The 27,978-nt window shown below is 43.5% G+C and overlaps 1 protein-coding gene across 2 annotated transcripts in view; it reads left to right on the forward strand.

Annotated features, from left to right (window-relative positions):
* LOC126094917 (chromatin assembly factor 1 subunit A-like) overlaps positions 1 to 27,978 on the forward strand; it is a 96,777-nt gene that overhangs the window by 59,462 nt on the left and 9,337 nt on the right. For both annotated transcript variants that reach the window (XM_049909563.1, XM_049909564.1), the window contains exon 11: positions 20,268 to 20,429. In XM_049909563.1, coding sequence (XP_049765520.1) covers positions 20,268 to 20,429 — 162 coding nt within the window. The remainder of the gene's footprint in view (positions 1 to 20,267; positions 20,430 to 27,978) is intronic.

A 27,978-nucleotide genomic window follows, 5' to 3' on the forward strand; every position in this document is an offset into this window, starting at 1 on the left:
ACACACACACACAAAGTTTGAGTAGTCACCCTGGCACACTATAAAATGGCAGTTGGCTGCGAGCATACACAAATGAGAATTTTGACTGCGGGGTGAGGACCAGTGCGGGAGAATGAACCTCGCCTTCCTCTCGCAAGGCAGCCAGCCTACTCCTGTGTCCCATGTTTCTGCAAGAACAGAACTGACATACTGTCATAGAAATTGTCAATCCGTTCTGATGGTATGAGACTCATACTCAAAATAAGGAAAGAAAACAAAGGATGAAGTACAAGCCAAAGCAAAACGGGGGGCACAAAGCATTCGGTAATGGCTATCTTGCAGTTGCTTGCTGAGGTTGACAGTACTGTAAACAAGATAGTTCTGGCCAACCTCTATTGGTTTCTTTCGTGATCATAGTTCAACACAAAGTCCCACATTTATCCACATACTAGCAGATATAAATACATATTTCTTTGTTCTAGAATTGCTATACCTGAATGGCATAACAAACTGATGGGCAGTTAGCTGTTTATGTGACAGCAACAGCCAATGAGAGAATGAGTTTGGTCACGCCATTTGTTTGTTCACCAGTATCTTTTTCCCTGTGGACAATAGCTAAGGCTGGTAACGTAACTGTTGTGATCCTTTTCACCAGGTGCTTTTTTCCTTTTTACTAATGTTTTCTTTATTTAAAAAAAAAAAAAAAAAAAAAGAATGTCTGCAGCTAATAGCAAAAGTGATAAGGCTATTAAGATCCTGCAAAGCAAACCCATCACTGCAAATTGGAAGGACTTCAGTACCGAATCTCACAGTATTTTCTGCCATGGTCTTTTTGGCATGTGGGTAGCAGTGAATCATCAATATCAGCCTTTTCCGCGTCAAGCTGTCAATAACTCTGTTATTCTGACCATGTTATAGGTCCAACATCTGGTTTCTACATAGCCATATGGAGTGTATCTTATAGACCATTCAACAGCCCACAGTTGATGTGGAGAACATTTACATAATTCGCTGTGTTGTAGAATTTGGGCTGTGTTTTCCTTAGCAATGCAAGTCAGTTGGTGACTATGGCAGACTCCCTGAGCTGTCATCTTATACTTTGTCTGTAATTATTGCTCAGTGCATTTACTACTTATTAATTTTTAAAAGGGTTATGTAATAATATTCATATAATTGTGATGGAGTAGTTTCAGTATTTTTTGTACAACAGTCATCATTCAAGTTGTCGTGCATATGCCTCATTGTCATTATCGATTTCTTGTAAGATGTTCATGAGTTATATCTTAGTGTTGGAATTATCAGCTACAGCCATTTATCCTAAGGCTTTTGAAGCCCACTGTTCCTTGCCATGTTCCTCTCCGGCAATTCTGCTACCAGTTTGCCACCTTCACGAGTATCCCTACCTGTACATAGGCCGACATGTCCCCTCTCATGTTTACAAAACTCACACTCTGACAGTTAGGTGATGGGTGTCATCTTATTATCTTCACAGCTTTAATACAAAAGTATTGGGAAATAAAATTTCATATGGCTGTTTTAAAGTCTTTAGCATTTACCACAAATTTTGTCACTTTTTAGTGTTTGGTAATTCTTATTTTATTATTTTGCTTTGATACTGTACTCACTCGGAATTACGAGGAGGTGTAATGATTGGTTAGTGTATTAATAAGGCATAATTCCTGTACTACTAGTATGCACAATTAAAAGCAGATAGATGAACCATGGACCTTGCCGTTGGTGGGGAGGCTTGCGTGCCTCAGCGATACAGATAGCCGTACCGTAGGTACAACCACAACGGAGGGGTATCTGTTGAGAGGCCAGACAAACGTGTGGTTCCTGAAGAGGGGCAGCAGCCTTTTCAGTAGTTGCAAGGGCAACAGTCTGGATGATTGACTGATCTGGCCTTGTAACAATAACCAAAACGGCCTTGCTGTGCTGGTACTGCGAACGGCTGAAAGCAAGGGGAAACTACGGCCGTAATTTTTCCCGAGGGCATGCAGCTTTACTGTATGATTAAATGATGATGGCGTCCTCTTGGGTAAAATATTCCGGAGGTAAAATAGTCCCCCATTCGGATCTCCGGGCGGGGACTACTCAAGAGGACGTCGTTATCAGGAGAAAGAAAACTGGCGTTCTACGGATCGGAGCGTGGAATGTCAGATCACTTAATCGGGCAGGCAGGTTAGAAAATTTAAAAAGGGAAATGGATAGGTTAAAGTTAGATATAGTGGGAATTAGTGAAGTTCGGTGGCAGGAGGAACAAGACTTCTGGTCAGGTGACTACAGGGTTATAAACACAAAGTCAAATAGGGGTAATGCAGGAGTAGGTTTAATAATGAATAGGAAAATAGGAATGCGGGTAAGCTACTACAAACAGCATAGTGAACGCATAATTGTGGCCAAGATAGATACGCAGCCCACACCTACTACAGTAGTACAAGTTTATATGCCAACTAGCTCTGCAGATGACGAAGAAATTGAAGAAATGTATGATGAAATAAAAGGAATTATTCAGATAGTGAAGGGAGACGAAAATTTAATAGTCATGGGTGACTGGAATTCGAGTGTAGGAAAAGGGAGAGAAGGAAACATAGTAGGTGAATATGGATTGGGGCTAAGAAATGAAAGAGGAAGCCGCCTGGTAGAATTTTGCACAGAGCACAACTTAATCATAGCTAACACTTGGTTTAAGAATCACGATAGAAGGTTGTATACATGGAAGAACCCTGGAGATACTAAAAGGTATCAGATAGATTATATAATGGTAAGACAGAGACTTAGGAACCAGGTTTTAAATTGTAAGACATTTCCAGGGGCAGATGTGGACTCTGACCACAATCTATTGGTTATGACCTGTAGATTAAAACTGAAGAAACTGCAAAAAGGTGGGAATTTAAGGAGATGGGACCTGGATAAACTGAAAGAACCAGAGGTTGTACAGAGTTTCAGGGAGAGCATAAGGGAACAATTGACAGGCATGGGGGAAAGAAATACAGTAGAAGAAGAATGGGTAGCTTTGAGGGATGAAGTAGTGAAGGCAGCAGAGGATCAAGTAGGTAAAAAGACGAGGGCTAGTAGAAATCCTTGGGTAACAGAAGAAATATTGAACTTAATTGATGAAAGGAGAAAATATAAAAATGCAGTAAATGAAGCAGGTAAAAAGGAATACAAACGTCTCAAAAATGAGGTCGACAGGAAGTGCAAAATGGCTAAGCAGGGATGGCTAGAGGACAAATGCAAGGATGTAGAGGCTTATCTCAATTAGAGATGGGGGATCCGCTCTTGAACTAATTCATAGAGTTCAATCTTTCAAAGGAGTGAACAATCAGTGATTCAGAAAAAAAGAACGGTAGCTCCAAACGTTTCCCACGGCAGAGAGAGAGAGAGAGAGAGAGAGAGAGAGAGAGAGAGAGAGAGACGGAGCATATCAGCAGCGCCTCTGCTGGTCACAACACAGTGCACGCCACACAACACAGCCAGCGCCGGCCTCTGCCCTGCTTCTACCTTGGCTGCCTGCATTGTGCAGTGCCCCATTGGATTTTGTATTTCACATATGCCGTGGCGTCTCTGTGCGTCGTCTGCCGCGCAGTGTCTGGCGCAGCGTAACTTCGCATCGCACTCTGTCGGCGATCGTTTCAGTCGCACGTCCTGCCCTCTGGGCAGTTGATGCGAGCAACAGCACAGAGAGGCACCTAGCGGATAACATAGGAACTACTTGCAAAAACCCGCTCGCAAGGGAACGAACTATTTGTCTCGGAGCGGGTGAGTTCACCGCTACCCCCTCCCTCGGAACTCGCCCGCTCAACGCTCGCCCCACCGTCTCGACTCTAGCCAGAGCGTCGAGCAAAGCGACTCAGGTGTCACTGTGGTCTCTGCGGTCTCAGCTCACGCAGTAATACAGCTCGCGGCTCGACCTGCTCGACTCAGCGCCTCTGCATCGGAGTTCGTCCCCACTGGATATTGTTCTTCGTAGTAATGCCGCTATGTATATTACATTATTATGTTATGTATACATCAATTGTTTTTATTTTATTTTTATTTGTTTAAACTGATTAGATTAGGTTCCTGATGACTCCTCTTACTATAGGATTTTTATTATAGACACTCGAATTTACGCTTTAATTACGAGCGAACCGATAAACGTATTGCAAAATGTGATACACCAATATTTTCCTTGTTTTATTCTGCGTAAGGCTATATGCAGCACTTTCGTTTTACAGTCAAATTTATATTTTTTTTTCTTATTCTGGTACGGATTTTGCGATTTTAGGCGTCTTCGAAAGGAAACGTTCACTTTAAAAATATATGGCTTGCGATGTATTTGTATGAGGTTAATGAAATTTTAATACGTTATAGCCAAATATATTGTTAATGTAAATCTCAAGTTACAACATTTTCCGATCACCCAAAAAACCACGATAGTGCAAAATAAATCAATAATCAAAAACTTTGTCATATCGTGGAAATTTCAATAAACAATACAAAATTCTTACTCATTATCTGTGTTACTTCAAAATAGGATCAAATAAGATCAAAATACAGGTATAGTACTGGAATAAACCAAGTTTAAAGGGCAATGTGCCTTCCATTTATTTTATATTGTAAATGAGTGGTGAGTCATGAAAAAGAGCTAATTCATTTCAGGGAGTGAACAGTTCTGATCCAATCTCTGAAAAGAACAGTTTTGCCCATCTCTAATCTCAATAGGGGTAAGATAGATACTGCCTACAGGAAAATTAAAGAGACCTTTGGAGATAAGAGAACCACTTGTATGAACATCAAGAGCTCAGATGGAAACCCAGTTCTAAGCAAAGAAGGGAAGGCAGAAAGGTGGAAGGAGTATATAGAGGGTCTATACAAGGGCGATGTACTTGAGGACAATATTATGGAAATGGAAGAGGATGTAGATGAAGATGAAATGGGAGATACGATACTGCGTGAAGAGTTTGACAGAGCACTGAAAGACCTGAGTCGAAACAAGGCCCCTGGAGTAGACAACATTCCATTGGAACTACTGACGGCCTTGGGAGAGCCAGTCCTGACAAAACTCTACCATCTGGTGAGCAAGATGTATGAAACAGGCGAAATACCCTCAGACTTCAAGAAGAATATAATAATTCCAATTCCAAAGAAAGCAGGTGTTGACAGATGTGAAAATTACCGAACAATCAGTTTAATAAGTCACAGCTGCAAAATACTAACACGAATTCTTTACAGATGAATGGAAAAACTAGTAGAAGCCGACCTCGGGGAAGATCAGTTTGGATTCCGTAGAAATACTGGAACACGTGAGGCAATACTGACCCTACGACTTACCCTGTACCCTGTATAGAACATTCTGATGGAAAATAACTCTCAAAGAGCAGGAGAAGTGTGTTAAGGAAAGCATTATATTTGTCATCCATAGTATTAGCACTATAAACATCATGCCACTCTTGTTCCTCAACGAGGTTCAAAAAACACTCCATTGCCATTGGATTAGCTTTCCTATATAGTTTGTAATTATATGTAACATTTGTTTGAGTATAATAGCCTTTTAGTGTTAAAATTTGTGCATAATGGCCTGTAAGGCTATGCACCCTTTTACTAACAGAATGCCCATCTAGTAATGAAGAATGACTAAAAATATTGTCTATGGCTGTGCTTCTCTTCCCCTGCACCCTGGGTGGAAAAACGAAAAACAGTCTGCATCAGATCATATGAGTTTAGGAGATCTGCCAACATCCTTTTTGGTACTTCCTGTGAAGTGAACAAAGAACCCTCTCTAGCTTGAGCAGAAATGCTCTGAAGTCAGAATTAGGGGACCTATAAACAATAACAATTATAAGTTTAGTTTCACTAAATTCACCTGCCCCTGCACAACACTGAAACACCTGTCCAGTGCAGTGCTGTGATAAGTTTACAGACTCAAATGGAATACTGATTTTTACACACATGCTCGCACCCCTACTCTGCAAAGAACTCCTTAAAAACAGCTAGCTAATCTGTATCCTGGTAAAGGAAGCCACTGAATTGTCAAATTATTTATGTGGTGCTCTGGTATACCAATAATATCAGAGTCAACACAAGCAGAACTTTATCTTTAATACCTCCTATATTTGGATGAAATATGCTAATTCCTTCACTACTTGGATACCTGACCTGTAAAGGTGATTCCTTTGTTAGAGGGACTTCCTTTAAGCAGGGACACCTATCAGCTGACTTCAATCTAAAAAAGTGCAGCATATGTAAGAGACAGAATACAATAAATACTGAATTAATACAACTTTGTGACTGTTTTGGTATTTTGACCATTATCCAATGTAATTTAATATAGATTATGCAAATGATACTTCTGCCATGGGTATATGTAATTATATACCATTATTTTTTGTAAACCTGACGATGAAACACATCCTCTCCCTTTGATGTGAACATGGAAAATTTGAGTACAATATGAAATACTTAGTCACTACCTTATAAATAACAAGTAGTATCTTTCTTTTTTAAAAATTTCTGGTTAGAATGAAAAAAAAAGTCCCTCTTTGTTATTAGCACAAAAATGAAATTATTAACTGCAGAATAACTTCTTTATAATTGGGTCAGCATCAGTATTATTCCAACCTTCCTTACTCTTCATTCTTTCGGTTATATAAATTCCGAAACAAAGTACTGTCTACACCACAGCTGGGCATGAGAGGTGCCTGCGTGGCAGCTTGTGGGCAGGGCTGGGAGCCCAAAAGAACGCACTGCTCTGCATGCGCAGCTTGTCTGCGTTGCGGGGAAAGGTTCCCAGTGGCTGTTGAACAAACAGATTGCTCCAGTCAGATGAACATAGTCGTTAATTTCATAGCTGAAAAAGATGCTTTCACATGTAAATTTAATTCCAAACATACTGCTAACTCGAGCAGTTATTTTAAACAACTGCGGGGGCTGTTCATGAGGAATATTCTCGTAGAAGATCTCCACATTTTATGCAGCATGAAACCTCTTCATATTATTGCACTTTGTCATTGAGCTTCATGCTTTTTCACTGTCCACTGAAAAGTAGTTGGAAAAATATTAAAATCAAATTTGAACCTCTTTACGTCAGTAAATCCATTATCAAAATTTTCTCTCAGAGCCTCTAGTACAGTAACAGACCCATGTTCATTCAGTATCACCTTCTCCAGATTTTTTTCTAACATTTGGAAATTTGATGCTGTTACATAGGTTAGTGTTACTAGTAGTTGTGACCAATAGATGGCGCTAGTGCTCCACAACACGGACGCGGCCTTTTACATCACGTTAGTTGCTGGCAAAATGGCATCTAAGCAGGAGAAAGTGCAATGTATGCTTTGGTTTCACGAAACAAAATCGCCCATCAGTGTGCAGCATAAATTTTCGGCTTCTTATGGACGCAGCCTTCCTGACGTTAAATCAATAAAGTGATGGTATGTAAAGTTTAACGAAATAGGCAGCATTGAAGATTGTCCTCAAAGTGGCAGGCCTCGTGTGAGTGATGAAACTGTTGATCGTGTTTGGCAATCATTTCAACGGAGTCCGTCTAAATCAACTCGTCAAGCATCACGTGAACTTCAAATACTGCACTCAAGTGTGGTGAAGATTCTTCATGAAAGGCTTAGTTGCATACTTACAAAGTGAAAATCGTGCAGGCCTTGCAACCGAATGATTTGCTGACACGTGCTGAATTTGCAACTGAGATTCTCATCAGGATTGATGGCACTAACAATTAACTTAAATCACATACGCTTTACCAATGAATCCACCTTTCATGTCAGTGGAATGGTAAATAGGCAGAATGTCCATATATGGGGGTTCAGAGTCTCCACATGCTACTCTACAGTTGCAGCGAGACAATGAAAAAGTGAATGTTTGGTGCGGCCTCATGCATAACAAGGTTTTTGGACCATTTTTCTTCACGGAAAAATCCATTACCGCTAACATTTACTTAGACATTTTGCAGCAGTTCATTGCCCCACAGTTAGAAGAATATCAACCATATATAATTTTCCAGCAAGATGGAGACCCCCCCCCACTGGGTTTTGATAGTGCGTGATTTGCTAGATGAAACATTTCCGGATTGGTGGATTGGAAGGAACGGTCCAACACCCTGGCCACCCCGCTCTCCAGACATTACACCCCTTGCCTTTTTTGTCTGGGGCTATATCAAGGACAGAGTCTCCGTCACCCCAGTTGCCGACATTGATGAACTGAAGGCTAGGATACAAGCTGCTGTGGGTACTGTGACAGAAAACATGTTGCGAAACACCTGATGGGAACTGGAATACCTCCTCGACATTCTCTGAGCTACCAACTGAAATTTACTAACATAAGTGGTCTTAAAAAAACTAGTAACACTAACCTATGTAATGGCATCAAATGTAAATTATTATGTCAAACGGTTATTCTGTAATAAACTGTTATAATCAGGGCAAGACTTTGTCCTCACCCTGTATATATCTTTGGCCTGTATTCCAGTCAGTTGGCAGTTAATGATTAGAGTGCTAACACCTAAGTTTTCAAGTAGCATGCGTAACCAGTGATGCTGGCCACTGATGATTTATATATATATATATAATAGAGGGAAACATTCCACGTGGGAAAAATATATCTAAAAAGAAAGATGATGTGGCTTACCAAACAAAACCGCTGGCAGGTCTTTCTTTTTAGATATATAGATGATGAGACTTACCAAACAAAAGCGCTTGCAGGTCGATAGACACACAAACATACACACAAAATTCAAGCTTTCGAAACAAACGGTTGCTTCATCAGGAAAGAGGGAAGGAGAGGAAAAGACGAAAGGATGTGGGTTTAAGGGAGAGGGTAAGGAGTCATTCCAATCCCGGGAGCGGAAAGACTTACCTTGGAGGGAAAAAAGGACAGGTATACACTCGCGCACACACACACACATCCATCCGCATATACACAGACACAAGCAGACATTTGTAAAGGCAAATAGTTTGGGCAGAGATGTCAGTCGAGGCGGATGTACAGAGGCAAAGATGATGTTGAAAGACAGGTGAGGTATGAGCGGCGGCAAATTGAAATTAGAAATTAGCGGAGATTGAGGCCTGGCGGATAGCGAGAAGAGAGGATATGCTGAAGGGCAAGTTCCCATCTCCGGAGTTCTGACAGGTTGGTGTTAGTGGGAAGTATCCAGATAACCCGGACGGTGTAACACTGTGCCAAGATGTGCTGGCCGTGCACCGAGGCATGTTCAGCCACAGGGTGATCCTCATTACCAACAAACACTGTCTGCCTGTATCCATTCATGCGAATGGACAGTTTGTTGCTGGTCATTCCCACATAGAAGGCTTCACAGTGTAGGCAGGTCAGTTGGTAAATCACGTGGGTGCTTTCACACGTGGTTCTACCTTTGATCGTGCACACCTTCCGGGTTACAGGACTGGAGTAGGAGGTGGTGGGAGGGTGCATGGGACAGGTTTTACACTGGGGGCAGTTACAAGGGTAGGAGCCAGAGGGTAGGGAAGGTGGTTTGGGGATTTCATAGGGATGAACTAAGAGGTTACAAAGGTTAGGTGGACGGCGGAAAGACACTCTTGGTGGAGTGGGGAGGATTTCATGAAGGATGGATCTCATTTCAGGGCAGGATTTGAGGAAGTCGTATCCCTGTTGGAGAGCCACATTCAGAATCTGATCCAGTCCCGGAAAGTATCCTGTCACAAGTGTGGCATTTTTGGGGTTCTTCTGTGGAAGGTTCCGGGTTTGAGGAGATGAGGAAGTGGCTCTGGTTATTTGCTTCTGTACCAGGTCGGGAGGGTAGTTACGGGATTCGAAAGCTGTTTTCGGGTTGTTGGTGTAATGGTTCAAGGATATATTTTTTCCACGTGGAATGTTTCCCTCTAATATATATATATATATATATATATATATATATATATATATATATATATACACACACACACACACACACACACACACACACACACACCCTCCGTCCTTTAACGTGATTTAGCGGCAACACAACCACCTAACCTTTATGCACATCGCTGTCTACCAACCCAAGTTCACCACAGGATCAACTTAACCAACACTTTTTCGCCTTTTTTCATACCAGATCTCTAGTTCACCTTTATCTCTCCCCATATATTTCTATCTTTCGTTTTCATTTCAACCTCATGTTAAACTTTCCACCTTCTAATACCATGTCACCCTCACAACACCCCCACAACGACCCCATTGAGTTTTATTTACATTCCCTCCACAAACATGCCTTCGCCCTAGCCAGATTACGCTCCCATATTTTATTTACTTAGGCTTGTCTGATATTTGGCATTACCCCCAAAGGCCTCACACTTAAAGTTCCCATCTCTGGCTGCAACCCTTCTTTCCATCAGTCCCTATACCAGTTCCAAACTGAACAATCCATAGCCCTCACCCACCTAATCCTTCACCTACACATCAACTCAGCCAATGAACACACCTGTCAACTCCTATCCTTAATAAAAGTCCTCAATCTTTCCTCTCCCACATCCACACCGGCTATTCAGAGCATCCTCCTACAGGCCAACCGCAAATTAGAACAGCATGCCACCACCCTTCACCTCAAAAAACTATCCAATCTCCTGGTTTCCCACCTCCGGAAAGGCAACTCACTCACCCTTCACAACCTTTCCAGCAAACCTCAACCACCTCTCATTGCACACAAACCCAGTCTCTCCCATCTACTCAATCTCCCACTTCCAGCCCCACTCCCTCCAGAACCTCAAAATTCTAATCAACACAATCTGGTACCACAACACCCTAATTCAGTAGTTTACCTTTCCTACAAACCTCTCTCCCAATCCGAAACCTCTGTCCTATCCAAAGGCCTCACCTTCAGCCCCACTCCCAGATAAAACCAAACAGCCCTCGTCAAAGATTTACTGTCCTACACTCGTACTCTCTGTGGAAGTATCACTTTGCCACGAAGAAAAATAAAAATGATCCTAATCCTACCCCTAATGATCCAGCTCCCCAAGACACTATCCAAATTGAACCCTGCCTGGAACAGTTCCGTCCTCCGTCACAGCGGGACCCACCTCCTCTTTCTCAAAATCACCCTCTCCAAACCTTCCAGGAATTTCTGACTTCCAGCCTTGCCTCTCAATCCTTCTTAAAAAACCTTAATCCTACTCCCAACATCACCACTGCTGAAGCCCAGGCTATCCGTGATCTGAAGGCTGACCGGTCAATCGTCATTCTTCCGGCGGACAAGGGTTCCACGACCGTGGTACTTGATCGTCGGGAGTATGTGGCTGAGGGACTGCGTCAGCTTTCAGACAACACCACATACAAAGTTTGCCAAGGTAATCCCATTCCTGATGTCCAGGCAGAGCTTCAAGGAATCCTCAGAACCTTAGGCCCCCTACAAAACCTTTCACCTGACTCCATCAACCTCCTGATCCCACCGACACCCCGCACCCCTACCTTCTACCTTCTTCCTAAAATTCACAAACCCAATCATCCCGGCCGCCCCATTGTACCTGGTTACCAAGCCCCCACAGAACGTATCTCTGCCTACGTAGATCAACACCTTCAACCCATTACATGCAGTCTCCCATTCTTCATCAAAGACACCAACCACTTTCTCGAATGCCTGGAATCCTTACCCAATCCGTTACCCCCAGAAACCATCCTTGTAACCATTGATGCCACTTCCTTATACACAAATATCCTGCACGTCCAGGACCTCGCTGCGATGGAGCACTTCCTTTCACGCCGATCACCTGCCACCCTACCTAAAACCTCTTTCCTCATTACCTTAGCCAGCTTCATCCTGACCCACAACTTCTTCACTTTTGAAAACCAGACATACCAACAATTAAAGGAACAGCCATGGGTAACAGGATGGCCCCCTCGTACGCCAACCTATTCATGGGTCGCTTAGAGGAAGCCTTCTTGGTTACCCAGGCCTGCCAACCCAAAGTTTGGTACAGATTTATTGATGACATCTTCATGATCTGGACTCACAGTGAAGAAGAACTCCAGAATTTCCTCTCCAACCTCAACTCCTTTGGTTCCATCAGATTCACCTGGTCCTACTCCAAATCCCATGCCACTTTCCTTGATGTTGACCTCCACCTGTCCAATGGCCAGCTTCACACGTCCGTCCACATCAAACCCACCAACAAGCAACAGTACCTCCATTACGACAGCTGCCACCCATTCCACATCAAACGGTCCCTTCCCTACAGCCTAGGTCTTCGTGGCAAACGAATCTGCTCCAGTCCGGAATCCCTGAAGCATTACACCAACAACCTGACAACAGCTTTCGCATCCCGCAACTACCCTCCCGACCTGGTACAGAAGCAAATAACCAGAGCCACTTCCTCATCCCTTCAAACCCAGAACCTCCCACAGGAGAACCACAAAAGTGCCCCACTTGTGACAGGATATTTTCCGGGACTGGATCAGATTCTGAATGTGGCTCTCCAGCAGGGATACGACTTCCTCAAATCCTGCCCTGAAATGAGATCCATCCTTCATTAAATCCTCCCCACTCCACCAAGAGTGTCTTTCCGCCGTCCACCTAACCTTCGTAACCTCTTAGTTCATCCCTATGAAATCCCCAAACCACCTTCCCTACCCTCTGGCTCCTACCCTTATAACCGCCCCCGGTGTAAAACCTGTCCCATGCACCCTCCCACCACCACCTACTCCAGTCCTGTAACCCGGAAGGTGTACACGATCAAAGGCAGAGCCACGTGTGAAAGCACCCACGTGATCTACCAACTGACCTGCCTACACTGTGATGCATTCTATGTGGGAATGACCAGCAACAAACTGTCCATTCGCATGAATGGACACAGGCAGACAGTGTTTGTTGGTAATGAGGATCACCCTGTGGCTAAACATGCCTTGGTGCACGGCCAGCACATCTTGGCGCAGTGTTACACCGTCCGGGTTATCTGGATACTTCTCACTAACACCAACCTATCCGAACTCCGGAGATGGGAACTTGCTCTTCAATATATCCTCTCTTCCCGTTATCCACCAGGCCTCAATCTCCGCTAATTTCAAGTTGCCGCCACTCATACCTCACCTGTCATTCAACAACATCTTTGTCTTTAAATATGTCTGCTTGTGTCTGTATATGTGTGGATAGATATGTGTGTGTGTGTGCGCGCGCGAGTGTATACCCGTCCTTTTTTCCCCCTAAGGTAAGTCTTTCCGCTCCCAGGACTGGAATGACTCCTTACCCTCTCCCTTAAAACCCACATCCTTTCGTCTTTCCCTCTCCTTCCCTCTTTCCTGATGAGGCAACAGTTTGTTGCGAAAGCTTGAATTTTGTGTGTATTTCATTTGGTAAGTCACATCATCTTTGTTTTTTTTATATATATATATATATATATATATATATATATATATATATATATATATATATAAAGAAAGATGATGAGACTTACCAAATAAAAGCGCTGGCAGGTCGATAGACACACAAACAAACACACAAAATCTAGCTTTCGCAACCAACGGTTGCCTCGTCAGGAAAGAGGGAAGGAGAAGGAAAGACAAAAGGATATGGGTTTTAAGGGAGAGGGTAAGGAGTCATTCCAATCCCGGGAGCGGAAAGACTTACCTTAAGGGGAAAAAAGTACAGGTATACACTCGCACACACACACATATCCATCCATACATACAAGACACAAGCAAACATTTGTAAAGGCAAAGAGTTTGAGCAGAGATGTCAGTCGGGACGGAAGTACAGAGGCAAAGATGATGTTGAAAGACAGGTGAGGTATGAGCGGCGGCAGATTGAAATTAGGAATTAGCGGAGATTGAGGCCTGGCGGATAGCGAGAAGAGAGGATATGCTGAAGGGCAAGTTCCCATCTCCGGAGTTCTGACAGGTTGGTGTTAGTGGGAAGTATCCAAATAACCCGGACGGTGTAACACTGTGCCAAGATGTGCTGGCCGTGCACCAAGGCATGTTTAGCCACAGGGTGATCCTCATTACCAACAAACACTGTCTGCCTGTGACCATTCATGCGAATGGACAGTTTGTTGCTGGTCATTCCCACATAGAACGCTTCACAGTGTAGGCAGGTCAGTTGGTAAATCATGTGGGTGCTTTCACACGTGGCTCTGCCTTTGATCGTGTACACCTTCCGGGTTACAGGACTGGAATAGGTGGTGGTGGGAGGGTGCATGGGACAGGTTTTACACCGGGGACGGTTACAGGGGTAGGAGCCAGAGGGTAGGGAAGGTGGTTTGGGGATTTCATAGGGATGAACTAAGAGGTTACGAAGGTTGGGTGGACGGCGGAAAGACACTCTTGGTGGAGTGGGGAGGATTTCATGAAGGATGGATCTCATTGCAGGGCAGGATTTGAGGAAGTCGTATCCCTGCTGGAGAGCCACATTCAGAATCTGATCCAGTCCCGGAAAGTATCCTGTCACAAGTGGGGCACTTTTGGGGTTCTTCTGTGGAGGGTTCCGGGTTTGAGGAGATGAGGAAGTGGCTCTGCCTTGGTGCACGGCCAGCACATCTTGGCACAGTGTTACACCGTCCGGGTTATTTGGATACTTCCCACTAACACCAACCTGTCAGAACTCCGGAGATGGGAACTTGCCCTTCAGCATATCCTCTCTTCTCGCTATCCGCCAGGCCTCAATCTCCGCTAATTCCTAATTTCAATCTGCCGCCGCTCATACCTCACCTGTCTTTCAACATCATCTTTGCCTCTATACTTCCGTCCCGACTGACATCTCTGCTCAACTCTTTGCCTTTACAAATGTCTGCTTGTGTCTTGTATGTATGGATGGATATGTGTGTGTGTGCGAGTGTATACCTGTCCTTTTTTCCCCTTAAGGTAAGTCTTTCCGCTCCCGGGATTGGAATGACTCCTTACCCTCTCCCTTAAAACCCATATCCTTTTGTCTTTTCTTCTCCTTCCCTCTTTCCTGACGAGGCAACCGTTGGTTGCGAAAGCTAGATTTTGTGTGTATGTTTGTGTTTGTTTGTGTGTCTATCGACCTGCCAGCGCTTTTATTTGGTAAGTCTCATCATCTTTCTTTTTAAATATATTTTTCCCACGTGGAATGTTTCCCTCTATTATATATATATATATATATATATATATATATATATATATATATATATATATATATATATATATTTAAAAACAAAGATGATGTGACTTACCAAATGAAAGTGCTGGCAGGTCGACAGACACACAAACAAACACAAACATACACACAAAATCCAAGCTTTCGCAACCAACGGTTGCCTCGTCAGGAAAGAGGGAAGGAGAAGGAAAGACAAAAGGATATGGGTTTTAAGGGAGAGGGTAAGGAGTCATTCCAATCCCGGGAGCGGAAAGACTTACCTTAGGGGGAAAAAAGGACAGGTATACACTCGCACACACACACATATCCATCCACACATACACAGACACAAGCAGACACTTGTAAAGGCAAAGAGTTTGGGCAGAGATGTCTGCCCAAACTCTTTGCCTTTACAAGTGTCTGCTTGTGTCTGTGTATGTGTGGATGGATATGTGTGTGTGTGTGCGAGTGTATACCTGTCCTTTTTTCCCCCTAAGGTAAGTCTTTCCGCTCCCGGGATTGGAATGACTCCTTACCCTCTCCCTTAAAACCCATATCCTTTTGTCTTTCCTTCTCCTTCCCTCTTTCCTGACGAGGCAACCGTTGGTTGCGAAAGCTTGGATTTTGTGTGTATGTTTGTGTTTGTTTGTGTGTCTGTCGACCTGCCAGCACTTTCATTTGGTAAGTCACATCATCTTTGTTTTTAAATATATTTTTCCTTCGTGGAATGTTTCCTTCTATTACATATATATATATATATATATATATATATATCAACCCCTTTCACATCAGCTACGACTTGAAGATGGCGCATTGAAGATCCAAAACTGGTTGCAACAAAATAAATGAAATCATAAGGATGGCTGTAGGCATTTTATTTTCTCACAGTTTCCTAGATCGTCTGTAATACGTGCCCGTTCCACTCGCACCACACATCTTGCTTGTCACCACTGATGCCTTCTCCCTCTATTTCAACATCCCCCACGTAGATGGTCTGTCTGCTGTTGAACATTTTCTCAGTCAACACCTATCTGATTGCAAACCTATTACATCCTTCTTGCTCACCTTAATTAACTTTATACTTCCCAAAATTACTTCAGCTTCGAGGTACGGCCATGGGAATCAGGGTGGCTCCATCCTATGCCAACCTTTCCATTGGTCGCTTGGATGGGGCTTTCCTGGGATCCATAAACCTTCTGCCCCTGGTTTGAGTTATATCCATTGATGATATCTTTGCTGTATTGACTCATGGCGAGACTGACCTGTTAAAATTCCTGGAATCTCTAAATACCTTCTCCCAATTTAATTTTGCATGGTCCTATACCAAATCCCACACCGATTTCCTTGACGTTGATCTCATCCTTACCAAAGGACAGCTACAAACTTCATCTACATCAAATCTACTAACAAAAATAGTACTTACATTTTGACAGTTGCTGTCCTTTCTGTGTTAAACGTTCCCTCCCATACAGCCTTTGCATTCGGGGCAAATGTATTTGTTAGGATGCAGACTCTTTACAATACCCCACCACTCTCACTTCCACTGGACGTAATTATCCCAACAGCCTAGTTCAAAAGCAGATTTCCCAGGCCATCACATCCAGTCCTGGTACTGCTGATCCCTCCAAAAATCAACTTCAGAGCACACCACGTGTCACCCTGTATCATCTTGGTCTTGAATGTATCAATTGCTACTTCGACAAGGCCATGACTCCCTAAAATTGTGCCCTGAACTGAGATCTATTCTGTCTCCGATTTTGTCCTAGAATACGTTTTCGTCGCCTTCCCAATCTCCGCAATATCCTTCTCAGACCATATGCTCCGTCTGCACCTATCTCCCCACCCCTTGGCTCCTACCCCTGTGACCATCCCCGCTGCAAAACTTGCCCTATGCACCCTCCTACCACCACCTATTCCTGCCCTGTAACTGGCAAAACATATACTATTGAAGGGAGAGCCCCACCTGCCAAATGAAATGTCATATACAAGCTGTTACGTAAACACTGTTCGGCGTTTTACATCGGCATGATTATCGCCCAGTTATCAGTCAGGATGAATTGGCATAGGCAGAGGGTGTACACAGGCAGTGCACAACATTGTGTTGCAGAGCATGTTGTACAACATGAAAGTCATGATCTTGGTGCCTGTTTCACCACATGTGCCTTCTGGATTCTTCCCCCAGACATCACTTTCTCAGAAATCCGCAGGTGGGAGCTAGCACTACACCATGTCCTGGGTTCCTGCCACCCACCTAGCCTTAATTTACATTAATTCCTTCTGTCTCAGCATTTATTCACAGTAACTACTCCTTTCTTCACTCCATTTTAATTTCTACACCTTTTATTTTCTGACTTGTTTATTTTTTAGCATCCCCCATTCCTCCTGTGTTACATACAATGCACTTAGATTTTCACTTGTATTAACTTGTGCATGGTGTTTTAGTAGTAATCTCTGCCTTGCATATTACCCAGTCTTACACCTTTAAACTCTCAGGTTTTTAAATCTCATTCGGTGCAGTCCTCAACAACCAGTCCTTCTCATCCCATCTGCTAAGTCTCCCCTGACCCGGGGTTCTTTGTGACTTTCCTGAACTGTACCCCTTCCCCTAAACCTATCCAGTTATTTTCCTTCACCCCTCTTCCTTCCCCTTCAGCTCTTCTACCAGAAGAAGGAGCCACTGGCTCCGAAAGCTTGTAAAAGTTAAATTATTTTGCATGTGTGTTCCCCTGCCACTGCTTGGAGAGTAGATTTTTGTATCCATCCATTTACAAAGTGTATTGCTGGTAATTTCTGCTCGATACCAATTTCTTTAAACTTTATTCTTACTAAAACAAAGCCACCAGACTTGTTACTAATCATTGCAGGAACTCCACCTGTTATAATCCACAGATGTTTATCCCTACAAAGTTCATTCTTGGCAATTGTGTTTTGTAAGCCAGAAGATATGCTGTCAACAGTAGTTAAGCATTGACACCAGATTGCCGGCCGGAGTGGCCGAGCGGTTAAAGGCGCTACAGTCTGGAACCGCACGACCGCTACGGTCGCAGGTTCGAATCCTGCCTCTGGCATGGATGTGTGTGATGTCCTTAGGTTAGTTAGGTTTAAGTAGTTCTAAGTTCTAGGGGACTTATGACCACAACAGTTGAGTCCCATAGTGCTCAGAGCCATTTGAACCATTTTTGACACCAGATTGAGGAGTTCATCCAGTATGTTGAACTCTGCACCCACAACTCTGGTAATCACTAGTAGTTGAGCAACATCAATTGTGTCAATGCATTCATCCATATCCAAACAGAAAAAATCCAAATCTATATTCCTGTCTGTCTTTCAACTATGCTTCAATTTTGTTTGCCATTTGTTCAGTACAGCATTGAAAGAGGGAGTAGTTTGAAAAGAGAAATTTCCACTGAACATAAAATTGTTGTGTCAGCCATAAAGTGTTATTTCACAAATTCTGTATCACTTAAAGTACATTATGAGAGTTACGATAGCTGAGTTTCATTGCAGCACCATTGTGCATCATATAGTTTTCTTTCTGTTAGTACTTCAGAAGGAGGAGGTAAAACCACATAAGGCATTATCAGTAATGGTAATGATTCAAAAAATGCCGCACTTGGATAAATTAATACTTACAGGTCCTCTCTAGAGAAGTTTGGCTTTCCTTTCTTCATAATTCAAACTGATGACTAAACCAGTTGAAAATGTTGCTATACTTTTTGCCTGTTACCATCTATAATTCTATGTCACAAACAAAACACTGAGGGCAACTTTGTTTTTCAGCAAAGTAACTTTGTTTTCAGCAAACTAATTTTCTTCACTCTGTGGGATGAAGTGTGTAAGGATTTATCAGATTTTCGTTTTGCTCGTTGCTGCATATGTATTGATTAGAAAAGATTGGTACGGCAGTGAAAGGGGGGAACTTGTGGTTGACGGAGTCAGGGGAATCCACAGGCAAGTGCTGCGAGCCTATGTGATGATAGTAAAGATGAATTGTAAGCTCTGGCAAAGAGTGGTATGTATAAAATCACATGCAACCACTGTGGAAAAGTCCATGTTGTTTACCAGAAGGAATGCCAGTATGCAGACATATGACAGGGATGATCATTTGAAGCAAAAAAGTCTAATAAGCATATGCTCTAAAATGCATAGCCCTTAAAATATGCATTTTCAGGCCCATGTTAACTCGACTTTTTTGCCTCAAATGATTGTTTCTGTCATATCCCTGGATATTGATCATTTCTCCTGGGACGTCTATGTGTCTGCTGAACCTGAAAGAAGCTGGAGATTAAGAAAAACAGGTTCAACCTTTGCCAAACATCTTTTTTAACAGAAAAACACTTTTACTATATAGGTTTTGAAGTTTTACAGTCTGTTAAGAAAATCAGAAAGGTAACTCTATTGGAAATCGATAAACATATGATAACACAATCTCAGTATTACCAGAATGAAATTTTTACTTTGCAGCAGAGTGTACACCAATACGAAACTTCCTGGCAGATTAAAATTACGTGCTGGAGTGAGACTCGAACTTGGCACCTTTGCCTTTCATGGGCAATTGCTCTACTGACTGAGCTACCCAAGCACAACTCACAACCTGTCCCCACAGCTTCAATCTACCAGTACTTTGGCTTCTACCTTCCAAACGTCACAGAAGCTCTCCTGCGAACCTTTGAGAACTAGCACTTCTGGAAGAAAGGACTGAGCTCAGTATCTCTTCCCCTCTGTTAAATTAGGTTTTAGTTACTAAATATTAAAGTACAGTTGTAAATTCAACTTTATTTTTCTTCTGTTGTTAATGTAACAATATTCACATAAAAAACTTAATTTTTAGTTAAATTTAGCTGTTTCTTTGTGACATAAAAATGTAATACTTTCCATTGTAAAGACATGTAATCATTTTTGTATCTTTCGTATAAGTAATGTCCGTGTATGTCACATGTCATTTTATCTGTGTTTGTGATATTCAGTTGTCTAACTTTGCAGAGTACTATTGAATAAACCACTATTGCTAGTACAGCTCCCCATTTTCCCAGCACTTTCATTTGTTATGTTGAATATGATTTTTTTTTTTTTTTTTTTTTTTTTTTTTTTTTTTTTTGCAAGAAAATAGGTTTTGGCCCTTGTCAGTTAATAACGTCAGATGAAAAAGCAGAAAAATTGATCAAAGAATGTTAATGTCTTCATCATCTACTGTGGACTCAAGAAACAGCAATCATTTTGTATAATTCTTATTGTTTATATATTTTGTTTCCAGTGGGTTCTCAGCTGCTGAAACTCCTGAGTTCAAGGCGTGCAGTGTACAGAGATGGACCCATAATCACATCCAAGCCAGAAGATAGTCCTAAGACTGGTGCATCAAATGGTGAATCCGATCCAGTTGCAAGACGTCCCAAGAAGAGGCGTTTCCCTGAGTCAGGTAATACCTCCACGAAACAGTTAACCAGTAAGTTGCTCTTAGTGGTTCCGTATGCCACGTACAGCAACATCAGATATTGAATTCTTATGTGAAGGGAACAGTTCAGACATTATGTAAGAAAAGAAGGATAAATTAAAATACAAAGCTAGAGTGGCAACAAATAAATTAGATCTAAATTCTTAACTACTATTGACTATATTCACCAACTGCGACATAGTCGCATGTACAAACAGTGATCCAATACTGTCAAATGTTTTTTTTATTCCAGTCTTTGATCACAATATCAATTCTTTAGACGATGATCGGTTTGTCCATAATGACCATCCTCAGATCTTTTTTACACCATGTCCTAAAGTGATAAGGCCATAATGGCATCATCAAAACATATAAATAGAATCGGCACAGCATCGTCACATAGATCTAAAATAAAGTGTAGAATAGGCCACATTGTCCACACAGTCATTATAGCCAGTTGCTTTAAGTGCTGGAAGTTTGGACATATGACTTTCCGCTGTACTTCCAGTGTCACATGGGAAGATTGTGGACAACCTTCACATCCCAATACTCCATGTGCCCTACCTCCCATCTATGTGAACTGCAGAGAGCACCATTCCTCTTACTTGCCGGACTGCAGGATCCTACAGAAAGAAAGGAAAATAATGGAAAACAAGACCCTGGACTGACTTACCTACACTGAGGCTAAGAGAAATATGAGAGGCTACATCCTGTGTGTATGGACATCTACCTACGCAACTGCTACGACAGCAGTTCCAGCCCCTTCCGTTCCGCCTATTCCAGTCAGCTCTCGGAGCCGTAAGACGAAACCTGCCCCCTTGATGGTGGGGGCCACTTCCCTCCCTGTTGCTCCTGCACCACCTACCTCGGGAGCACTTCCCCCCTACTGTGCTTACTGGCCGAGTTAGATATGTCAGAACTTCACTATCTTAATTCGACCTCTGCCTCGTAAATACTGGGGCCCGCACACATTTCATTGTGGCTCATGGTAGTTACTCTGCCATTGATTTATCACTTTGCAGCCCAGGACTTCTCCCAGCCTACGACAACTTGTGTGGTAGTGACCACTTCCCCACCGTCCTGTCACTGCCCCGGTGTTACGCCCACGGATGCCTACCCAGATGGGCTTCAAACAAGGCAGCCTGGGAAGCTTTTACCTCTGCTGTCACTATTGAATCTCCCCCACACAGTAACATCAGTGTGATGGTTGAGTGTGTCACCAGGACTATCGTTTCTGCAGCAGAAATTGCGATCCCTTGTTCCTTAGGGTGCCCCCAGCGAAAAACAGGTCCCTGGGTGGTCGCTGGAAGTTGCTGAGGCCATTAAAGAGTGAGGCAGGCTCTACAGCGACATAAGCAGTATACTTCCCTGGTGTACTTAATAGTTTTTCAACAGCTCTGTGCCCGCATTCGCCAGCTTATAAGAAGACGGCAGGAGTGTTGGGAGAGGCACGTCTCGACAATTGGGTGCCATAAGTCACCTTCCCAAGCCTGTTCGAAGATCAGATGAGATTTTGGGTACCAGACCCCAACAGGTGTTCCTGGCATTAACATAAGCGGCATGTTATTTACCGATGCAAACGTGATTGCAGGGCACTTTGCGAAGCACTATGCTCGCACCTCTGCATCGGAGAATTACCCCCCAACGTTTCGCGTCCTCAAACTGTGGATGGAAGGGAAGGTCCTCTCATTCACTATATGCCACAGTGAACCCTGTAACGCCGCATTTACAGAGTGAGAGCTCCTCAGTGCCTTTGCCCATTGCCCCGACACAGCTCCTGGGCCAGATCTGATCCGCAGTCGGGTGATAAAACATATCTCGTCTGACAACAAGCGACATCTCCTCGTCATCTTGAACTGGATCTGGCGCAATGGCACCTTTCCATCCCAGTGGCCAGAGAGCACCATCATTCCAGTGCTCAAACCTGGCAAAAACCCGCTGGAAGTGGATAGCTATTGGCCCATCAGCCTCACCAACATTCCTTGTAAGCTGTTAGAACGTATGGTAAGTCAGCAGTTGCGTTGGCCCCTGGTGTCACGGGGCCTACTGGCTCCATGCCAGGGCAGTTTCGACCAGGGCCACTCTACCACTGATAATCTTGAGTCCCTCAAGTGTGCTGTCAGAACAGCCTTTTCCAGGTGCCAGCACCTGGTTTCTGTCTTTTTTGATTTACAAAAAGCATACGACACAACCTGGCGACATATCCTTGCCACATTGTAAAAGTGGGGTCTCCAGAACCCACACCTTATTTTTATCCAAAACTTCCCGTCGCTACGTACTTTCCACTTCCAAGTGGATGCCTCCCATTGTTCCATCCATATCCAGGAGAATGGAGTCCTGCAGGGCCCTGTGTATTGAGCGTCTGTCTGTTTTTAGTGGCCATTAACGGCCTAGCAGCAGCTGTAGGGCCGTCTGTCTCACCTTCTCTGTATGCAGATGACTTCTGCATTTTGTACTGTTGCTCCAGTACTGGTGTTGCTGAGCGGTGCCTACAGGGAGCCGTGCACAAGGTGCAGCCATGGGCTCTAGCCAACAGTTTCCAGTTTTCAGCTGCGAAGTCGTGTGTTATGCACTTCCGTCGGCATCGTACCATTCATCCAGAACCAGCACTTTACCTTAATGACAATCCAGTCACTGTAGTGGAGACATATCGATTCTTAGGATTGGATTTCGACACCCGATTGACGTGGCTTCCTCATCTTCGTCAGCTTAAGTGGAAGTGCTGGCAGCACCTCAATGCCGTCCGCTGCCTGAGCAACACCAACTGGGGTCTAGATCGCTCCACGCTGCTGCAGCTCTACAGAGCCCTTGTTCAATCCTGCATTAACTATGGGAGTGTTATTTATGGTCCAGTGGCACCCTCAGCGTTGCGTTTAATTGACTCAGTGCACCACTGTGGTGTTCTATTAGTGACGGGAGCTTTTAGGACGAGTCTGGTGACCAACATATTGGTAGAGGCTGGAGTCCCTCCACTGAAGATAAGACTTGCACAATTTCTCGCCAGTTACGTTGCACACATTCATAGCTCTCTTGACCATCCTAATTACTGTCTTCCTTTCCCAATCACGGCAGTTCATCTCCCGCATCGGCGGCGCAGGTTGCAGTACGTTCCTGTCCTTTCTGTCTGAACTGGAATCCTTCCCTTTACCACCCCTACTTTGAGATCCATTCACGTACACTTCCATGGTGTATACCTCAGCCAAAGCTTCTCCTGGACCTTTTACATGGTCCTAAGGACTCAGTTAACCCCGCGGCTCTCCACTGTCACTTCCTCTCGATTCTGGACATGTACCAGGGCCATGAGGTGGTTTACACTGATGTCTCAATGGCTGATGGTCATGGTGGTTTTGTGTATGTTTATGGAGGACACATTGAACAGCACTCCTTGAAAGATGGCTTCTGGGTTTTCACTGCAGAACTGGTGATCATTTCTCCTGCATACTTACTCGTTGAGCAGCTTACAAGCTATCAACCAGTGCTACCCTCACCATCCTATGATAGTGACCATCCAGGAGTCCATCTGTGCTCTGGAACGGTCCAGTCATTCAGTGGTGTTTGTATGGACCCCAGGTCACGTTGGAATTCCAGGAAATGAACTTGCCGACAGGCTGGCCAAACAGGCTACATGGCAACCACTTCTAGAGGTTGGCATCCCCGTAACTGAACTGCATTCGTTGTTACACCGCAAGTTTTCCATCTTTGGGAAATGGAATGCTATAATCTCAGTCTGCACAACAAACTGCATGCCATTAAGGAGAATAAGAATGTGTGGAAGTCCTCGATGAGGGCCTCTCACAGGTACTCTGTGGTTCTCTGCCGGCTCTGCATTGGCCACGCTTGGGCGACCCACGGCTATCTCCCACCTCAGTGTCAGTGCGGTGCCTGGTTGACAGTGGCCCATGTTCTGGTGCACTGTCCTACTCTGACTGCCCTGCAACAAAATCTTTGGTTACCAGGCTCATTGCTGCTAATTTTATCTGACAACGCCTCATCGGCTGATTTAGTTCTACGTTTTATTCCTGAGGGTTGGCTTTATCATTTGATCTAATTTTTAGTGAATGTCCTTTGTGCCCCTGTGTCCTCCACCCTAGTGCTTTTAGGGTGGAGGTTTTAATGTGTTGCAGAGTGGCTGGCATCTCCTTTTTATTCTCATGGTCAGCCAACCATGGTAATCTTCTTTCTTGTTTTAATCTCTTCTAATGTTTAAAATGTGAAATTCAGCAAAATTGAAACAAGATTAACTGAATATATTTGAATTAAAGAAGGTGAGACTTAGGGAATTGTCTCTTCAAGTCCGTTCTGTTTATGGTCCAATTTCTACTTCTATTCAGCATTACGTTCCAGGAAAATACTTTCACCAACAATTAAATTTGTATTCAACATTAACAAGTTTCGCCAGTCTACATTTTACATCCTCTGTACTTCAGCTGTCACCAGTTATTTTGCCCCCTAATAGCAAAACTCATCTAATACTTTTAGTGATTCATTTTCTAATCTAATTCCCTAAGTCTCACCTTCTTTAATTCAAATATATTCAGTTAATCTTGTTTCAATTTTGTTGAATTTCACATTTTAAACATTTTTCAGGACACTATCAACTCCATTCAACTAATCTTCCTAGTATTCCGCCACTCTTATCACAATTACAATATCATCACCAAATTTGTAAGTTTATATTTCTAGTCTCTAATTACTTTTTCAAATTTCTCCATGGTTTCCTTCAGTGTTTGTTGTATGTAAAAGACGTGGGGCACAGGCTACAAACCTTTTTCACTCTCATCCCAATTACAGCCTCTCTTTCATGCCTTATACAACTGCACCATAATTTGTGTACAAGTTGTAAACATTTTGCTAGATAATAAAATAATGTTTCCGGATCTGTAGATTCCAAAACTGTAGATTTTTCTTTTTTCAGTCTATTATCTAAATCGAGTTGTTTAGTCCTATATTTGTTCTGAACCCAAATCAATCTTTCCCCAGGTTCGCTCCTCTCAGTTGTAGCATTTTTATGCAGATAAGTAGTGTCAGTATTTTGCATCCATGATTTATTAAATTGATGGTCGCTTGCACTAACATGTCATTATCAGCCTTCTTTGGAATTAGAATTACTACATTGTTTTTGAAGTCTGAGGGTATTTCACATGTCTCGTATACCCTGCACGACGGGTGGAAAAAAGCCTCTTAAAGACTAGGAGGGAACAGCTAACGCACCTGCCTAGTGGGCCAGAGACGCAGGTTCAATTCCCAGTCGTGGTACAAATTTTCGCTCGCCACTGCAGTCCAAATATATAAAATCAAATCAGCAAAGTCTCTGAAACTGTGTCAGTTCATTTGTATAAGTACATGCATGTGGTTTTCAGGCTGGATTGCCCATTTACATTCTATGCTGAGGTGCTATTCCAGAATATAGAAAACCTCAGCAGTTCTGTTTGTGAGTAAGGGGAATTTAAAGTACACTGGGGCAGCAGTGAAAATTTGAATAGAAGATGTAAGCGTGCCAGGGGAATCTGTGCAGTTGTGCGAATCGCTGCGCCAAGGCGGCTTAGTGGCTGATGCACCTGCCTAATCCCCCAGGGGGCTCACGACACTCTGGTGAGCTCGTGTTTGGCTACCGTGGGTCGTCAGCCTTTGGACACCTTTTTCCTTCCGTGCTGCCTATTTATCCTTCTGCTATTCTTTTTCTCCTCCCTTGGGGAACATATCAGAGATCTCTTTGGAAATGTGTTCTGAATTTTCAGTTGCATTCCATCTCCTATTCTTCCTCCGCTTCGGTGTTTGAGGTTCCACTTTCTCTTCTTCCTCCATTTGTGCTCCTGAAGGCCAGTCTGTGCATCTGATGCTTAACAGGTGGCTGGGTAATGCATAATTCCCAGCCCCAGATCGACAGTTAGAGTTCACACATTGATTGCCTGAAATGTTAGCTTCTCAAATTGGCAATTTGTCCCTCTGTCAGGAGTTTGGGAGTTGTGACCTGAGGTTTGAACAATCACCTAAGTAGGGTGAGGCCCCCAGTTAGAAGGAGCGCACCATCGGAGATGCAGGCAATCATGGGGAATTTTCTCATAATGATCCGATCACAATGTCAGTCTGTCTACTAAACGTTAATGGACTGAAGCTAAAGATTCCAAGACTGCCAGCTGCATATTGGTTCCTTGTGGGATCACATTCTGAAGACAGTCAGTCCTTTGTTACAGTTAATCCATTTGTAATTCAGAAAGGTGTTGTTGCAGTTGCAGGCCCTGTGAAATCCTGCTCTAGTTTACATAATGACACTTTGCTTTTGGAGATCAGTTGTGATTCTCAAGCTCAGCTGCCTGCTCAGCTTCGCTGCTCCATGGGTATTCTTTTGATGTCGAGGCCCATTGAACACTAAATTCTTCATGTGGGATTATTTACACTAGGCTGCTCAACGGTCTGAGCAAGGGAGAAATCCACTTACCTGTCTGATCAGGGCACCAGTGCAGTCCATCTGGTAAGGTAAAAGGTTGAAGCAACCTTAGTGCCTATACACACTCATTTTCTCTCATTTGATAGAGTAGTGCTTCCATCAGAGATAAAAGCCGGTTATAAAGTCATCACAGTCAGTTCCAAACCTGATGCACTGCTACCAGTGTCAATGTTACAACCACACTCGGCTGTCTTGTTGAAACACAGCCAAACGTTTTACTTATGGTAGGGATGCTCACAATGGCGATTGCCTGCCTGCATCTCCCCGCTGTATCAATTTCAATGGCAACCATGCAGCCTCATCCCAATTATGTCCCTGTATCTCAATGGGCAGGCTGTCCAGGAGATTGGGTTGAAGAAAAAAGTGCCTTACCCTGTCACTCGGAAGTTATTGACTAGTCGAAAACACTGTTTCATCATCTGGCACTTAAGTACTGTTCTCGCTACATCTCGCTCCACAAAGGAAGTGGCCACACTGAATTGCAACATCAAATTCAGCACCATGATTATAAAATTGCTCAATGTCGTGGCAGCAGTCCCATTTCCTTCTCCTCCAGCTGTGTAACAAGCCACCAGATCTTCCCCTCCAGTGGTGAAATCGTCTGGTACACAACCGGCAGGCCAGAAAGGACAGAAGGAATATTCCTGTGAAAACTTTTTACTTCCCTCTAGCCAACAAACATATGACTCTTCATCTGCCAACCGCAAAGTCTCGAAGACTTCTCGGAGATACTCTTATACTCTTCAATGGTGTCACTGTGTGATACACTCACCCTTCACACTCACCTTTTCACCAGTGCGGTTTCACTGCCAACCGTGTTTGCGTCCCGGATCCTCAGGCCGACCCAGTGAGAATGCTGATGTCTCTGTAGACCTCACGGAACAGGATCTTCCAGCCTCTGCGCCCTGTAGCAGTGAGCTGTCGAAGGCTGGCATTCAGCAGCTGCCGAGCTGACAGCCCTACATTTCTTCCCTCCTCTCCTTTCCACCTCATGACTGTCCTCTAATGGAACATTTGCAGCATTAGATCCAACGAGGAGTAATTACAGCTGTTCTTGGAATCTCAGCGTCCACTTTTTTTCTACCT

The sequence above is a fragment of the Schistocerca cancellata genome, chromosome 8, assembly GCF_023864275.1.
Source record: "Schistocerca cancellata isolate TAMUIC-IGC-003103 chromosome 8, iqSchCanc2.1, whole genome shotgun sequence".
In the NCBI taxonomy this organism is placed as follows: Eukaryota; Metazoa; Arthropoda; class Insecta; order Orthoptera; family Acrididae; genus Schistocerca; species Schistocerca cancellata.